Consider the following 15,296-nt stretch of genomic DNA (forward strand, 5'->3'; position numbering starts at 1 on the left):
ATCATTATCTCAGAATATCAGGAAAGAAAAAAATATATAAATCAATTCCTGGTCACTGAGTATATTCAGTTTGTCAACTGAGGGCATTTTTGGGCATCTGACCAACTTCAATCCAGGTGGTGACATTTTTCTTTTAAATCAGACACTGTGTGCTGGAAGAGACATTGGGCCAAAGCTTAAAAATCACTAAATCAAACTATAGCTTTGTTTTGGTTTTTTATTGTATTTTCCTTTCTTTCTTTAGTTTGCTATGAGAACTGGTTATTCATCTGCACAGACATTTGAGGACAGATCGCATCTGTCAACAAATGAGCTGTTAATTCTGTAATATCCTGCATTTGTTTTTGAGCCAGTGCATAACTATGCTAAAATCGCATAGTCTTATAGATAAACCCAGCGGCCGTTTTGTGGGTTGCACCATCTTGTTGTGCTGCCATTACTGAGGTGCCGAGTCCTAATTACCTTGTATCTGTTACCACCTGCTGGCAGGGACAGCAGCATGGATGGCTGGACAACATTAGACATTGGTTCACAGTAACTGATAAGATTTCAAAGTTATTCTGTTTTTTATATTAGTTAGACATCAGTGCATCAATGTAAACTATGATTCATTTAACAGAAACTGATTTTAATGACTGACAGTCCACACTGGACTGTAAACACTAAGCTCATTATCATAAGTTATCAAAAGATGATAAAGAAATAGATTCAAACTTCAAACAAAGGCTGTAAATTTTCTATTTTGCCAGATAGTTGACATTCTTTTGTTAAAGCTAGTTCAGGCTGCCTACATGACTTTGTGTTATTAAATTAATGATTTTTATTTTCTGGTCACAATATTGCCCTGATAAATGTAATTAATATTACATTACAATATCGCCCACATCAGCCATTTAGTGCATAGTCAAAAACACCTGCGTGAACGTAGTCTCACTCTTAGCAACATCACAGCCCCTTGTTTCCATTAACATGAACTAGCACAACAAACGTTATCCATTGTGTCACATTAAGCTGGACAGCAAAATGGACATGAAGAATTTAGTATCAGATTGACAACTTTTCACCAAAATTTACCGTGCTGTTTTTGCTGCTGGAAATAAAATCCAGTGTTTCTTCTACCATATATTGGCAGTGTTCCACCCGAAGCCCACACCCTGCCATCAGCCGACCGACAACCACTGCCCCCCCTAATTGTCAACAATCTTCATGAATAAAGGTCCATGTTCTTCATAGTCACTTTTTTTCCCACTGCTGTTGGGACATCCAAGAACTGCACAAATACTTCCAGGTTTCCTTGACATCTTTAAGGAAATAGTACAATTGTAGTCTCTGCCATCTGACATGCACAAAAATGCCACCTCAGTAATGGCAGAGGGTCTGCTTCTGTTGTTTATGGGAGATGTCACTTTATGCAAAATAAAGAAGGGGATTTCAGATTTTTTTTTCTTTTTTAAAGGGACAACATATTGATTTATTAAAATTTTAATTGCACGGGGTATAGCCCGGTAGCTCAGGAGAAAGAGCCGTAGTCTTCCAACCGGTGGATCGATTCCAGGCTTTCCCTGACTACATGTTGAAGTGTCATTGGGCTAGACATTTCCCCACACATTGCCTCATGGTGTGCCTATCGGGGTGTGAATAGATAAATGTGACAAGTAGTGTTAAGCTTTTTGAGTGGTCAAGATAACTGGAAAAGCACTAAATGAGTACAAGTCCATTTACCATTTGCAATCAAGTTCTGTGGCCCATCGAATTCTGAGACCCAGCTATTATGGGAATTTTAGCTATATTCCCAATTTAAATTCTAGATCTTTAATCTGTCCATGTAACTTAACCCAGCTGTGGTACCATTATGAAAACAGCTATGAAGGTTAATTTAAAAAGTACAGTACAAAGATCTGGTGTCTTAGAAAATCCTAATCAGGTCACAACATTTGGCATTACTCTGTCAGAAAGCCTCTTCCAGCACATCTGAGAGGAGCTATTGGTCTAGTTCATTAAATCTGGTGTTGGAGATCATTTGGTTAAGAAACATCCAAGTTGAGATGGAGGTGCATCTATGACTCTTATGAGCTGTGAGGCAGATAAAACACAGGAAAAGAGAGCATAAGGCTTGAATTGTGATTGATTGAATCTGATTAATCAAAAAGAAGACAGAAATCCTATATATCTTCATATGCCCTCTACCGTTCACATGTTAAAACAGAAATTCTGATAATATAATTTTCATCCTCAACATAATGGCATAAAGTGACAGTAACAGAGATGAATTGTTTTCAAGTTGAAGCCCTTTTTGATTTTAAATAGTTTCTGAATGCCTCAATTTTGAAAGGCTATAGGTCCAAAGAGCTAAAAAAAAAAAAAAAAAGACATACAGTACATTGTGTTATCAGCAGTTGATTATCTTTGATCCATCTTTGATTGTTCATCTTAGACATTTGTTGATCTAAAGTCAGTACAAACCCTGTCATCATCTTGTTGTGCCTTTCTGCTTTTGGTGTATTTTGAACTTAAAGGAACACGACACTTGCACACAGACATGAAGGCAGTCCTGTAGTTGTTGTTCATCCACCCATACAGGATGGGATTGACACAAGTCGAGCACATAGCAATGATATGGAACACTGTGAAAAGCAGCTTGAAGTCCTTCATATGCAGGACTGTGCTGTCAATGTCAATTGCCAACTGAAATGCATGGAAAGGCAACCAGCTGATAGCAAAGACCACCACCATGGTCAGCATCATCTTGGTCGTCTTCTTCCGGCGCTGATGGTCATTTCGGCCGAGAGTCATGTGGCTCTTCAGTTTGTTCCAGATGCGGATGTAGGCAACAGAATTGATGGCTAAAGGTACACCAACCTGAACCAGAAGCATTGACCAACTATAGATCCTCCCATTCATGCTGCTTCCTGGCCACTTCTCTGTGCACACCTGAATAGACTCATCCGATGAAAGATCAAAGGATCCATACTCCCTGAAAATGGCGAGTGGACTAGCCAGCAAGGCGCTGATGGCCCACGAGATGACAATAACTGCGGTACACATGTCTTTGGACATCTTGGTCTCCATGTGATGGACAATGCTCCTGTGCCGGTCCAGAGCAATGATATTCAAGGTGATTGTAGAGACGTGCACGGCCATGCCTTGAGCAAAAGGCAGCATAAAACATAAAATCTGACCAAACATCCACCCATCATAGAGTGTGTAGACAAGGGTGAAAGGCAAACACAGTGTGTTAACTAGCAAGTCAGCTACAGCTAAGTTAACAATAAAGAAGTTAGTCACAGTTCGTAGATTTTTAAACTTGTAGACAACGTATATCACCAAGGAGTTTCCAGTGACTCCAAACAAGATGATTGTGCTGTACGCAAGGATGAGAATAACCTGAACGCCAACCAGCTTTGTGCTGTCATCCAGCTTCAAAAGGCTGTCGTCATCTGAGGAAACTATTGAGCAGCAGTTGAAAGATTTTCCTTCAAGTCGAGAATCTTCTACTAGAGTCATGTTTAGCTGATCTTCTGTATCCATCTCTAACAGTCACCATCAGTCAATCTGCGGAATAAATGTGACCATTAGTTTGACTTGTGGACATATTTCACTGATATATCTACAGGTGATTAATTTTCCCATGTCCTTTTTTATGCGTGAACGTAGCTAAACTTAGATTTTGTAAAACTAATTTTCATTTATCACTGTACTGATAAAATACTGTTTCTAACCCCTTTTATAGAAGAAAATCCATCATTAGTCATATTTAAACATGAAAGATCCACCAATAACAATAAATTACATCTGCAACATCTGACATATTGTGGAGCAAAGTTTAAAATGTAAGTTTTTAAAGTTTAACACTCCAAGCTTCACAAAGTATTTCCAGAAAGGTTTATTCAAATAAGGCTGATGGTATGTTTTTTTTTTTTTTGTTTGTTTTTTGTTTGTTTGTTTGTTTTTCTTTCTCCCAGAGTTTGTAAGTGTTGTACCCTTACTGGTGAATTCCTTTCAAAATCTTGCATAACCTTACACTGAACACACCCACCAATGTGATAGATTCTCTTTGCATCATACATGTTGCAATATCAGCATTTCAAGTCAAGACCACCCTATGAACGTAACTCTGGACACAGCTCCGCTTCTTGGTTTTGTTAAATGTTCCATTTGCATGTCAAAATTATAGTTGAATTTATTAGTCAGTGGTAGGCTGCTAGTTCAGTTCTCCGGGATGAAAACACAGACTTAAAGGCTTTTACAAGTTAAAATGTAGCACTCACTGACTTCAAAGGCCGTTTGACATCATTGTTTATCAAGAAATAAACATTAAACTATGGTTGGTATTTCAGTCCACTCACCTCAGTCTTCAAAGCGAGGTATTTAGATGCCCCTCATAGTTTGTAAAGTCTCAATGAGCTTCCACTCGCTGCCTTCATATCAAGGCGAATTAAATGATATAAGCCAATTAAACACCAATTGAAAAGCGTCCGTCCTCCGATGATATTGCGTGCAACCTTTGGCAATGCGCACTGCGGTCCGTTTGGCATCGAGGGCGCCTTGACTGCCCTGTGAGACAAGGAGAGAAAGATGAGATGGGCTGAGCAACAGAGAGAAACGTCTCCCACTGACGATGTCTTCAAATCGAAAAAGGATGGTTCTTTGAATAACAATGGGTCGCTCCGACATGCCTCACTAGACAGAGGTTCATGCAAATCTCTAGAAGTATACAATGTGAATAACTTTAGTTCCAAATTGTCAATGTTTAAAGCACAAATTACATGAATGCGACGTATAAAATATCTTTATTACTTGGGGGAACGTTTATAAAAAAGGCTTCTTTCATGGTTAAATACTCTTAAATGTCCCAAGGCCCATTACATTTCATATTTTTGCAGAAAATATAGACCACATGAAACTGTGCGACAAATATTATGCAAACCACTCAACACAGCAATATTTTTGTCCCACCGTCATTGTTTTTGTCCCACCCAGATTAAATTTCTTCCTTTAACATAAGTGAGAATGACTTTCAAAAAATAACTTACCCATTAACAATTATTCACAACTCGTTTTTCACTGAATAAGCATAACTTGTTGCCCATTCAAAAAGGACAGAGGAAGTAAGAAATAAACTTCTGTGAAGCTATATATCGACTTGCAATCAAATAAGGAAGACATTTTTTCCAAGGGCGCAAGAGCAGAACAGGCATTTTTTTTTTTTTTTTTTTTGACGTAATGAAAAATTGTCAAGGTTGGACATTTGTATTGCAGTTATGTTTTTTGTCAAAGATGCTGTACTGGCAGAGTCTATCTTAAATTGTTTCAGTCTGGAGAATTTACAAGACAATTACAGCTTTTTGTTATCTTAAGAATGTATAATAATTCTGAATCTCTTGCATGCCATTAGCTCTCTCTCTCTCTCTCTCTCTCTCTCTCTCTCTCTCTCTCTCTCTCTCTCTCTCTCTCTCTCTCTTTGGTATTCACTGCACTGTGATGGGCACATCTATGTTTTACATATTAATATTGCATTTATTGTTAAGTGAATGTCAAGTAATTATGGGTCTTAGAGCCCCATAGCTAACGGTCATGACATTGACATCGTGCTATGTCTAAAAGGATATTTTTGTATTTTTGCTACTTTGTTTGAAGCTTTAGGTTCCATGTATAATCACACAAAGGAGAAATCCATCCAGCAATGAGCAATAAGGAGATATAACAGTAACAGGGTTAGAAGAGAAGACAGTTATCTTAGACTATGTTAAATCAAATAGAGCATTTTCAGGAAGATTGCAACTCAAATTAGCAACTCTTAATTTAGCATTAAAAGGAATGATTGCTGGTCTCTGCAGCCTCTCTCACCACTTTAGAAAGGTGCTCATTTATTTAGGCTACACCTGCACTGGTTGAGGAGCTACTTAGCCTATGTCACAAGAGGCAGAAAAAAGTCATGTCTTTCCCCTGGAAAATAAAATCAATTTACCTGTGAAGAAAAGAGAGAAAATGAAGTAGGAAGAAAAAGCTTTTGTGTGTGTGTGTGTGAGAGAGAGAGAGAGAGAGGAGATGAGCAGCACACCCGCACACAGTTTGAGCTGACAGCAACAGTTATCTCACAGTGAAGGCAACACCTGGACCAACAGATGGTGCATTTGAGTCAGATTTAACGTCTTATCAAATCTGTGACAAACACATTTTTGTACTTTGCACTTTCCTTTTTGTAATTAAAGTATCTAGGAAAAATTCTGTACAATTGTTACATATTTACTTATATTAGTACCACACGCTGCTAGGGGATATTTGTGCAGTATGGATCATATAGTTGTTAGAAATAAAATGGTCCATTCTTACACATAGAAGAGAATCTAAGCAACCTTGATCCTGTTCACATGATCACACGGCCTTCAACATTTGAGTTGGGCTGTTCACTGTGGAGTCCTTGGTCCTTCTACTTCAAAATGTCCTTGGTTACCTAGACATTGCTGGAAAAAGAACTTAAAGAAATACAGTAATTATAAATTATAAGGAATGTTAAAAGGTACTGTATGAATGCAGATTTTCTTACGTGCATTTTCATGTAATTTGTAACATAATTTAATTTTTTAACCAAACCAAATTTAATTTATTGGAAAAATTATGTACCTGTTAGTTTATTTGCTAAATCTTTGAAATTAGTGGAGAATCAGCCTTTAAATTGTTCTCACTGCTGGTAAATTGTGTTTTAATATCAATGTTTTCAATGTCACCTTTGTATACTCATGTCTAAGCCTACTCTTTTCATTCATATTTTTAAGATAAACATAAAAGCTGTTTGTTACAAATCAAAATAATTTTGTCTCTTCAATCTCAGTCATTTTTGGTTTTAACATGAAATTGTAAAGAAAATGTGCATTTCTTCTGTTTGTGTTAAATACAGTTCAAGAAAAAAAAAAAAAACACAACAACACACAATCTCTATTATTTTTACCCTGTCTTCTTTTCTTCTGCTTTTGTTTCGCTTCTTCTTCTTCTTCTTCTTCTTTTCTAATTTTTTTTCTTTTGCTGGTCTCATGTTGTCTCAACACTGCTCACACGGTTTCCGGTGGTATTGATCCATTTGCTGCATCAAGCAAAAACCAAAAACGGACAAAATTGTGCGTGTGAACAGCACATGAGATGGACAAAAGTGTCCTTCTGTCTGCATTTCTGTCTTCTGTGTCAAGCACAAATGGACCTTAACTCTGACCATGCAACACTGATTCTCTTTTAGGTATGAATGTCTTTAGCAGACAAAAAAAAAGAAAAATCTAATGAGAGCTGAAACATCTTCCAAAATATCTAACAAACTCTAATTGCCCCTCTATTGAATCAAGACTTCAATTTGACTGTATAAAGAATAGCAATAAGAGATAGCCATTTAGTGAATTTCATAGGTGGAATATGTGGACTGCAGTTTGAACTGTGAATATCTATTATGAAATATCTAAAAAAAAAAAAAAAAATCAAGTATTCAGTATTGTTTTTAAGTGAATAGTGGACGTTGTTGGTATATTAATGCCCTGCGCAAGTCCTATTTTATTCAAGAATGATTCTGTTTTTTTCCTCCTCTTAGTATAGAGCCATGTTGTTTTTCTCTTACAGTGAAAACTTGATTTTAAAAGCAGACATGAGAAAATCGGATTTTCCTCTGTGAACCCACTTTAAAACTTGGGTATCAATTCCACAGGCAATAAAACAGAATTATTTTCCAATCTCAGCAGGGACTGTGCACCTGTTCTCCATTTAATCGAACATGTGATGTTGAGCTGATTACATCAGCTCTCTTAAATCAATACATAACGCTCTCTGCATATTTGTGCTTCATTGTAATGCAAGAGAATTCTTTTTCATAAACACTGGTCTTTACACGTGTTGCAGATTCAAGACAGTAAGAGTTTGGACTCCACTGATTTTTACAGCTTCTTTTTTGATGGAACTCCATGATGTTGATGGAGTTTTGGTGGATATATGTACACAAGAAAATCAAGATAAGACCTTTGTGTGTGATTATCACTAGGTTTATAACTTTCTGTTTATAAGGTTGTCATAGAACAGTTTGAAGCCACGAGGACAGGTGTTATCGCTTTAAACAAGATCTCTGTAATTCCAAATCTCTCTTCAGACACCTTCTGACTCCCGGTTGACAATGTGTTATTAAAACTGTAAATAATTTTAATCAAATATTTTGAAAGCGTAACATGTTTACATGTGATCAGTAAGTGTTGTATTACCTGCGTGCGGCATTTATTTCTCTCATCAGCTTTGTTCATATAAATCATAATATTGTGTAATTAAACTGTTATTTCCTAGTTGTCTTTAGGTTGTAACACCACTTTCTTGGTATTAAATATAAAAAGTACATGGTTAAGGTCAGAATATGATCAGAGTTGGCTCTAAAATACATTCTTTTTGCAATGTGAGTGTCACTGTTAAGGACATTACGTTTAACTTTCACATGCAATTACTTCTGTGGGCATTAGTGATTGTATATTCTAATAACATTAATCATAATTATTGTCAGTATTTACCTGTATGCACATTTGCCACATGGGGAGGAGGTAGGACATCAATGATTTCAAAGTATTCCACAACCATCAAAAACATTGAAATATTCCTTTATATGTGGTAAAAGATAACTGCGACATGGCAGAATGGTTAAAGCTTTACTGTCCAAACTCTTTAGAAGCCCCAACTGCCAAATTGAATTGATATTAATAAATTAAATTAGAGATTAAACTAAAAATTCAGTGCCTGACGTTCACAGTGTCTCCATTGGAATGCAATTCAAATTAAGTCACTGTTTTATTTATTCATTTTCATTCTCATTTCCATTTTCCCAACTTTTTCTCCTGTAAAGTTGCATATAGAGTAATCACCTGTCATTAAATTACAATTTCCGATTTTATTTTGCTGGGCTCTACAGTGAAGCTTTCCGTTCAATTTCCTTGTAGCTTTAAGCTTTTTGTTGTTGTTTTGTGTGTGTACAACAATTGTTACATCTCTACATTCATTTTCTATTCCAGCTTAATCCAGCTCAGAGTGCCATTTGGGCAAATTTAGAAACTTTAAATAACCAAACATGCATGTTTTTGGATTATGGGAGATTCCCAAACATGCATGAGAATCCCTGCATGCACTGTGAATATGCAAGCTTCATACTGTTACAGTCACTCAGCCACTCCTCCAGCACTCCCCTGATTCTTCACACCAGTTCCTGATCCACTCATCAGCGTTAAACCAACCTGTCACACCTGTTCCACATTGACTCTCCAGTCCTTATATACTCCACCATCTCAGTTACTCCTTGTCGGACCTCAAACTACACACCATATGGACTCACTCCCTCTCCGTTCCTGGTTTCCTCAACCCTTTGCCTTCTCCAGTAGCGGTACCAGTATGATTCTTCTCCTGAGTACTGATTTATAATAAAGTCTGGCTAACCTGCTCTTGTCTCCCTGGAGTCCTGTGTAACACATACATACTTCATACTTTATTTCTGTAATCTGTTTTCCTGGAAGAACATTTTTTTGTTTGTTGAGTTTTTAGTTTTAAAACTTTAATTTCCTACTGACTGAATTATAATTAAATTTGTGGATTTTATCTTTTATTTGCTTCTAATGCCCTGCTTTTGGGTTTTCCTCCTTGATTCATCACAGCTAAACTTTCCCTTTAATGACACAGGAGACTAAAAATTGATTTTATGTCATATACATTCTGCACCCTGAATGGATCTGATGTTCTTTTTCAGTACAGCTGTTTTTTTTTTTTTTTTCTATCAGATCATAAATGTATGACATATTTCCTCACAGTGATTTTTCAAGTAGCTGCATTAATTTTAACGAATCCATCCTTCGGAAAACTAAATTAAGTTTATTCAAAGTCAATAAGTTCCATCTAATGACTTTGACTATTTTAAAATCCTAACTGACAGCAACAAATTGACCAAAATAAACTTATTTATTTTATTGTTTTGGGGGTTTTTTTTTTCTTTCACCAGCATTTCTGTGTTTGACAGTATGTTATGCTGCATTGTCTTGGGTAACTATTATCTGGAAAAATGTCTTATTGTTCAGTTAAAACATGACAGCACTTCAGGCCAAGATAAAATCTTACATATGTAAAGAGCACAACAGCAAGTAGACAGAAATACATTGTAAGCCAGTAATACTATAAGAGAGATACATGTATCCATTGTACCACTCCTACAGGTTCTGGCAATACACCAAGATGCAGAAATTCTCCCATTATAGCATATAACCTGTTTTTAATACCTTTATTAAGCTTCATCCAAAGTACTGTGACCTGGTTGAGTCAAACTTCCATTCACAATTAATAAAGGACCTGTATCTGGTAAAAGAAATTAATGCTTAATATCTGAACATTAATATCTGAACAGCAGGGTGAACATTAATGATGAATAAAAGACTAAATTAAACATATAACTCAAAATAGATTCATATTGGGAGATTAACATCCTGTCAAGCCAATGAAAAATAAAACTAGAGAAGTCTAAATGTATATCAAATTCACAAATATCTGAACCAAAATAATAAGGCCATGTTTGCCTTTAATCGCACACCAGTCTTTCCTCCTGAGCAGATGAGGTTAGGACGCCATCCAGATGGTGAAAGAGATGAGCAGGGTGAGTAAAAGTGTTAGTGGTGTCATGCAGCCCAGATACAGCATGAAACAGACTCCACACACTGCAGTCAAATAGGCGCTCAGTCGGCTGAACACAATCTTCCGCACTGTTGTGCAAAACTGAAAGAAAAGAATCAGAAATGCAAAGCATTGTAAAATAGTGGGTCATGATGGGTTCAGTTTGGGCATGATGGGGCTTCACTAGATGGAGCTGCTTGCTTTATGAATGAGTGAAGCTCATTTTCACTCCAGTGGACAGATGTACTGTATGATCACACATGTCAGTCTGGCTGAATTTGAGCATTGAGGTAGCTGTTGTGAAATAGGACTGTTTTCTTATGTTCATGCTAAGAACATTTGGCTCAACACCAATTTACTCTGATTCTTGTAGCTTTAAACTTTCAGCATGTGCAGTGAGGCTTAGGCTTTCTATCATGTGCACAATGTGACCTTTCTAACACCATTATTTACTAATCTTGCAAAGAATTTAAGGTAATTGTGGAAAGAATAAGCACTCCCTACAACAATAATAGTCATTGTTTAAATTTATAATTATGACAATTATTTTTTTTGTTAGACTGCTCAATAGTGATCCAACATTTTCTCTTGTTTCTCTTGTAGCTTTGGATTAAATGTAAAGTAAACTTTGTGCACGAATTTAGTGTAGATGTTTTAAAGAATGATTGCATAGCAATCTACTCTAAAACAACACACATTTTTGCTTATTCTTCATCCCTGTAATTCTGTTTACACTGTATGTCAAGAAATTGTTTTTAGCAATGCCAATGTTGTGTGTGATGAGAGGCTAACTTCACAATGCTAATATTACCACTGAGCATGCTGCCTTAGTAAAATAAAGTGTTGAATTCCAACTTCTTAAATTATTGAACACTAACCAGCCTGTATGAAAAATGGTCATTTTTAGTCACCAAAAAATCATGTTAGTGCCGTTTTAAAACAGATTATACAGTCTTAATACTGTCAACAGGCTGGTCAATTTACCTGGTATGTCTGATAGCTTATGGCCATGCCGTATCTGCAGTACATGACGTAGTGTTCACAGTTGTACCACAGTAAGCTATATGTGACTGATCCCAAGAGTTTCTCTGCCCTCCGTGCCACCTCATCGCCATCCAAAGGAGGCTGTCTGCACACTTTGTCCATGTGGTTGATTAGAATTTCTGAGCCATAAGCAAAATCTGTCACGGTGTCTACTCTCACACTGGCCACCTTGGTAATGACTCCCAGCAGTAAGCGGTTGTTTGTTACCATCTTGGCAATTGCAGACTTGTCCTGGGAAACTGCAGGTAGGATGTCAGGAATGAGATGAGCCACTCGATTGTCACCCAAGTAAATACCAAAATGTGTGAATAAGGTCCTGGGCACCTCTAACAAATCGCCACGCTTGTACAAAGACGGGTCATATTTGGAGTCCTCTTCTTTTTTGGAGGCTGTGAAGAAAAAGTTTAGGAGTTGGTAGAGAAACATGATGGCAGTGTGAGGTAGGCAACAGACACCTGAGCATTTTATTTATGCTGGGAATGGGAGGGGCAAAAGTGGTTAGAAGGATTAAATGCTGGTCAATGTTCAGCTTGGTTTTGGGAGGGAAAAAAGGAGCTTTTTCTAATCACTTTGCTGTATGGCTGTTTCTTTAAACTTTGGCTTTGTTTGTTGTGTATTAAGGTCAAGAATCCTCGTTAAGAAGGCTGGCTTGGCAAGAAACAAATCCTCATCTTAAAGGTCATAGACATTGAGCCGTCATGCTCAAAAATGAGCTATTGTTTCACAGAGTGGCCTATATTCAGTTCAGTTTACCTGAGTGTTAATCAGCACTGTCTACAATGTTTCCACAAATATGTTCACATACTCACTGAAATGTAAGTATATGTGCTTCAATGTCAGATCATCACAGCATGGTCTAATTAACTTGCAGTTTATCTGTACAGAACAGTCACACACTTATTGTATTAATGCTTCAATTTGGGGCCCTACCTCCACTGACATGTGAATGCATGGAGATGTATGAAATAGAAACTCTCACAAAGCAGAAGTAAAAATAAACATTTTTTTATTGAGCAACCATCATATTTACAATTTATTATCCAGTATAACCTACAACTATAAATAACATATTTATAGATTAAGATACTGTTTCAGTCCACTGTATACTCACTCATAAACTCAGCGGTTAGCAAAAACAAATCACTGTGTTCTTACATAAAATATTTCATTTTTCATCACCCACTGCTGAAGATAGAAGAAACTACAGCATTAAACAACATACCATAAGGCACCACGTTTCAAGAGTGTATAATTATGAGCTTCTCAGTCAGTCAGTTGCTGAGTTACAGATCAGTTTCTTCACAGGTTGTTTGTGTTGAGTCCCTTCAACCAGCCATCCACAGTGTGAAGGGAATCAGAATGGTGGGTAATGTAGTTGAGGGGACCATACCAAACCAAACAATAGAGATAATTCCAAGAAGCACTGTGATGATGATGCTGCGCTGGTCTCTGATGATTAATTTCAGGCACTCACAGAACTAGAAAATGAAACAAATGACAATTAACGTTTTATCGTATTTGCTTGATGACAGATTTGATTATTAATACATCATTCTGACTGGAAAAACTGTCTTAGGACACTTTAGATTTAACACAGTATTTAGTTGTTACCGTGAATGAAAAATTATGGAAGCTATATGTTTTACCAATGCACTGTTGTGGTGAAACTACATTAAGGCCATGTTAACTTCAGTTCAACCTGAGTAATAAATTAAAGAAAGGAGGGCTAAAATAATGGTTCACCACATGTTCGGTTTCATTGATCTGATTTGCAAGAAACAGGTATGTTTGTCTGTATGTTCTAAATGCAGTTGAATCACAATGCATGGTATCTGCATGGTTCACGTTTTTGCCTGTTGTATTTTTATATGGAAGCATTCAGGCAATGTGATGCAAATCTGTAAACAAGTATTCATAAATGCTTAAGGCTAACCATGCATTTTTATTTTTTTTCTACAACATGAACTTGTGTCTGAAGTGTAACTTAATCAATCCCCAAATTTATGTAAAACTTTTATGCACATGTGATAGTTTGACAAAATCACTTAATGGCAAAAATAAGCATGTTCTAATTTTGCAAAGAAAATATAGGCATGCAATGTTTTTGTAACTTTGAACAGGTACTAATTTTGCATGCATGTAATAGTTTTGCAGAGAAGAAAGTGTATTAAATTTACAGTTTTTGAGCCTTTGGTCTGAGATTACCATCTGAAGTACAATGCAAGCTGAAGTGGGACTTGTCTAGCAATAGTTTTTTGTTTGGTCTTTTTTCTTGTTCTTCTTTTTCTTCTTTTTTTTTTTTTTTTAAATTACAGCAGAGCTGAAAAAGCTATATGTTTAGAAAAATGCACACACACACACACATTTTGGTCTTGGCACCAAACAGATACCTCAATCAGGATGCACAAGTTATAAACAAACAACTGTGCACATATCTAAAGCAGATGTTGGTGCTGTACCTTTTCTGTTTGCTGACTTTTTGCAGATCCATATCTACAGTGCGTCACAAAATGCTCACAGTTATTCCACAGAAGACTGTATGGAAACGCTCCAATGAGTTTCTCAGCTCTCTGCGCGACAGAGTCACTGGGCAAAGGCTGCGTCTTCATCATCTTGTCCAAGTAGTTAACACGGATGCTCGAGCCATAGGCAAAGTCCTCCAGCGTGTCCACTCGTACGGTGGCACACCTGTACATGCAGCCGACGATGAGTCTGTTATTTGTAATCACAGAACTGATGAGCTTGTTGTTGTTGGTCAGTACTGGAAGGATGTCAGGGATAAGGTGAGCTACCTTATTGTCACCTACATAAATCCCGAAGTGTGTGAAAAGTGTTCTGGGGACTTCTAGCAGGTCTCCCCTACGGAGAGGCGGATGTGAAGCGCGCTGCACGGGACGCTCCCGATCCCGTTCCTCCACGCAGCTGGATTCAAAAAGTTGGAGATGGAAGAGAAGAGAGAACTTCTCCACCAGGAATGTCAACAGCTGCAGCATCGTGAGAGTTTTAGCAAGAAATGCCACGTTTCAATGAAATGAGCCTTTTATCCTGAGTGGCATGAGGAGGACACTAAAGGTTAAAGTAAAACCCAAGAACGTGATTGGCCGCTGAAGTCTTGGGCAAACGTGCGGTCTCAGTCATTAGACGTGTTTGCTTCCAGCTTCATTTGTCTTTAGTGTACACGTGCACATTTAAGTACGACTTTGAGGTGTCATTAAATGCTAAAAGAAAGATAAACAGTCGCGTTTTATACAGGTGTACATCCTGGGACCACTCACACAAATTCCTCCTCTTGATTTTTGTTTTGTTCATTCCTTGTTCGTGTTGGTTCATACAGCCATACAGGGATGTGAAATCTGGGTGCTGTTTCCTTAAAAAACTATTTTTATCTTAAGGTGCTGTTTAAATATGATTTGCCTCATAAGAGTAGCTAGAAACTCTGCTGTCTAATGTAATATCTCTTTGTACCAACACTGGCATTTGGGTAGTGTATAGCTTTATATGTTCACACTTGGGAACGTGTGGATAAGTGGCATGTTTAGGAGGCTTCCATGTGGTTTCCACTCTCGTGCTCATGGGAACTTATTCTTTTGCCC

The 15,296-nt window shown here is 37.2% G+C and overlaps 3 protein-coding genes across 4 annotated transcripts; all 3 read right to left on the reverse strand.

The window, feature by feature from the left end:
• Window positions 1-2,430: 2,430 nt before the first annotated feature.
• On the reverse strand, window positions 2,431-3,528 carry npy2r (neuropeptide Y receptor Y2). Its single transcript, XM_041983796.1, has one exon. It carries the CDS (start codon window positions 3,526-3,528, stop codon window positions 2,431-2,433), a length of 1,098 nt encoding a protein of 365 aa, XP_041839730.1.
• Window positions 3,529-10,358: 6,830 nt separating this feature from the next.
• Window positions 10,359-12,204, reverse strand: si:dkey-30k22.5 (lecithin retinol acyltransferase family protein). The gene is made up of 2 exons (XM_041983444.1): window positions 11,644-12,204; window positions 10,359-10,761 (listed from the first exon to the last, which is right to left on the reverse strand). Exons 1-2 carry the CDS (start codon window positions 12,127-12,129, stop codon window positions 10,606-10,608), a joined length of 642 nt encoding a protein of 213 aa, XP_041839378.1. The 5' UTR covers window positions 12,130-12,204; the 3' UTR covers window positions 10,359-10,605.
• On the reverse strand, window positions 12,056-14,779 carry lrata (lecithin retinol acyltransferase a). 2 transcript variants are annotated; one of them, XR_006010046.1, is made up of 3 exons: window positions 14,163-14,779; window positions 12,926-13,181; window positions 12,056-12,092 (listed from the first exon to the last, which is right to left on the reverse strand). XR_006010046.1 is itself a non-coding variant. In XM_041983443.1 (2 exons), the coding sequence occupies exons 1-2, from the start codon at window positions 14,694-14,696 to the stop codon at window positions 13,029-13,031; spliced, it is 687 nt and encodes a 228-aa protein (XP_041839377.1). In that variant the 5' UTR covers window positions 14,697-14,779; the 3' UTR covers window positions 12,855-13,028. The 2 variants fall into 2 exon arrangements, 1 of the variants encoding a protein (XP_041839377.1); XM_041983443.1 differs by lacking the exon at window positions 12,056-12,092 and having other exon boundaries at window positions 12,855-13,181.
• Between the last annotated feature and the right edge of the window lie 517 nt (window positions 14,780-15,296).

This window comes from Melanotaenia boesemani, chromosome 4 (assembly GCF_017639745.1).
Source record: "Melanotaenia boesemani isolate fMelBoe1 chromosome 4, fMelBoe1.pri, whole genome shotgun sequence".
Lineage (NCBI taxonomy): Eukaryota > Metazoa > Chordata > Actinopteri > Atheriniformes > Melanotaeniidae > Melanotaenia > Melanotaenia boesemani.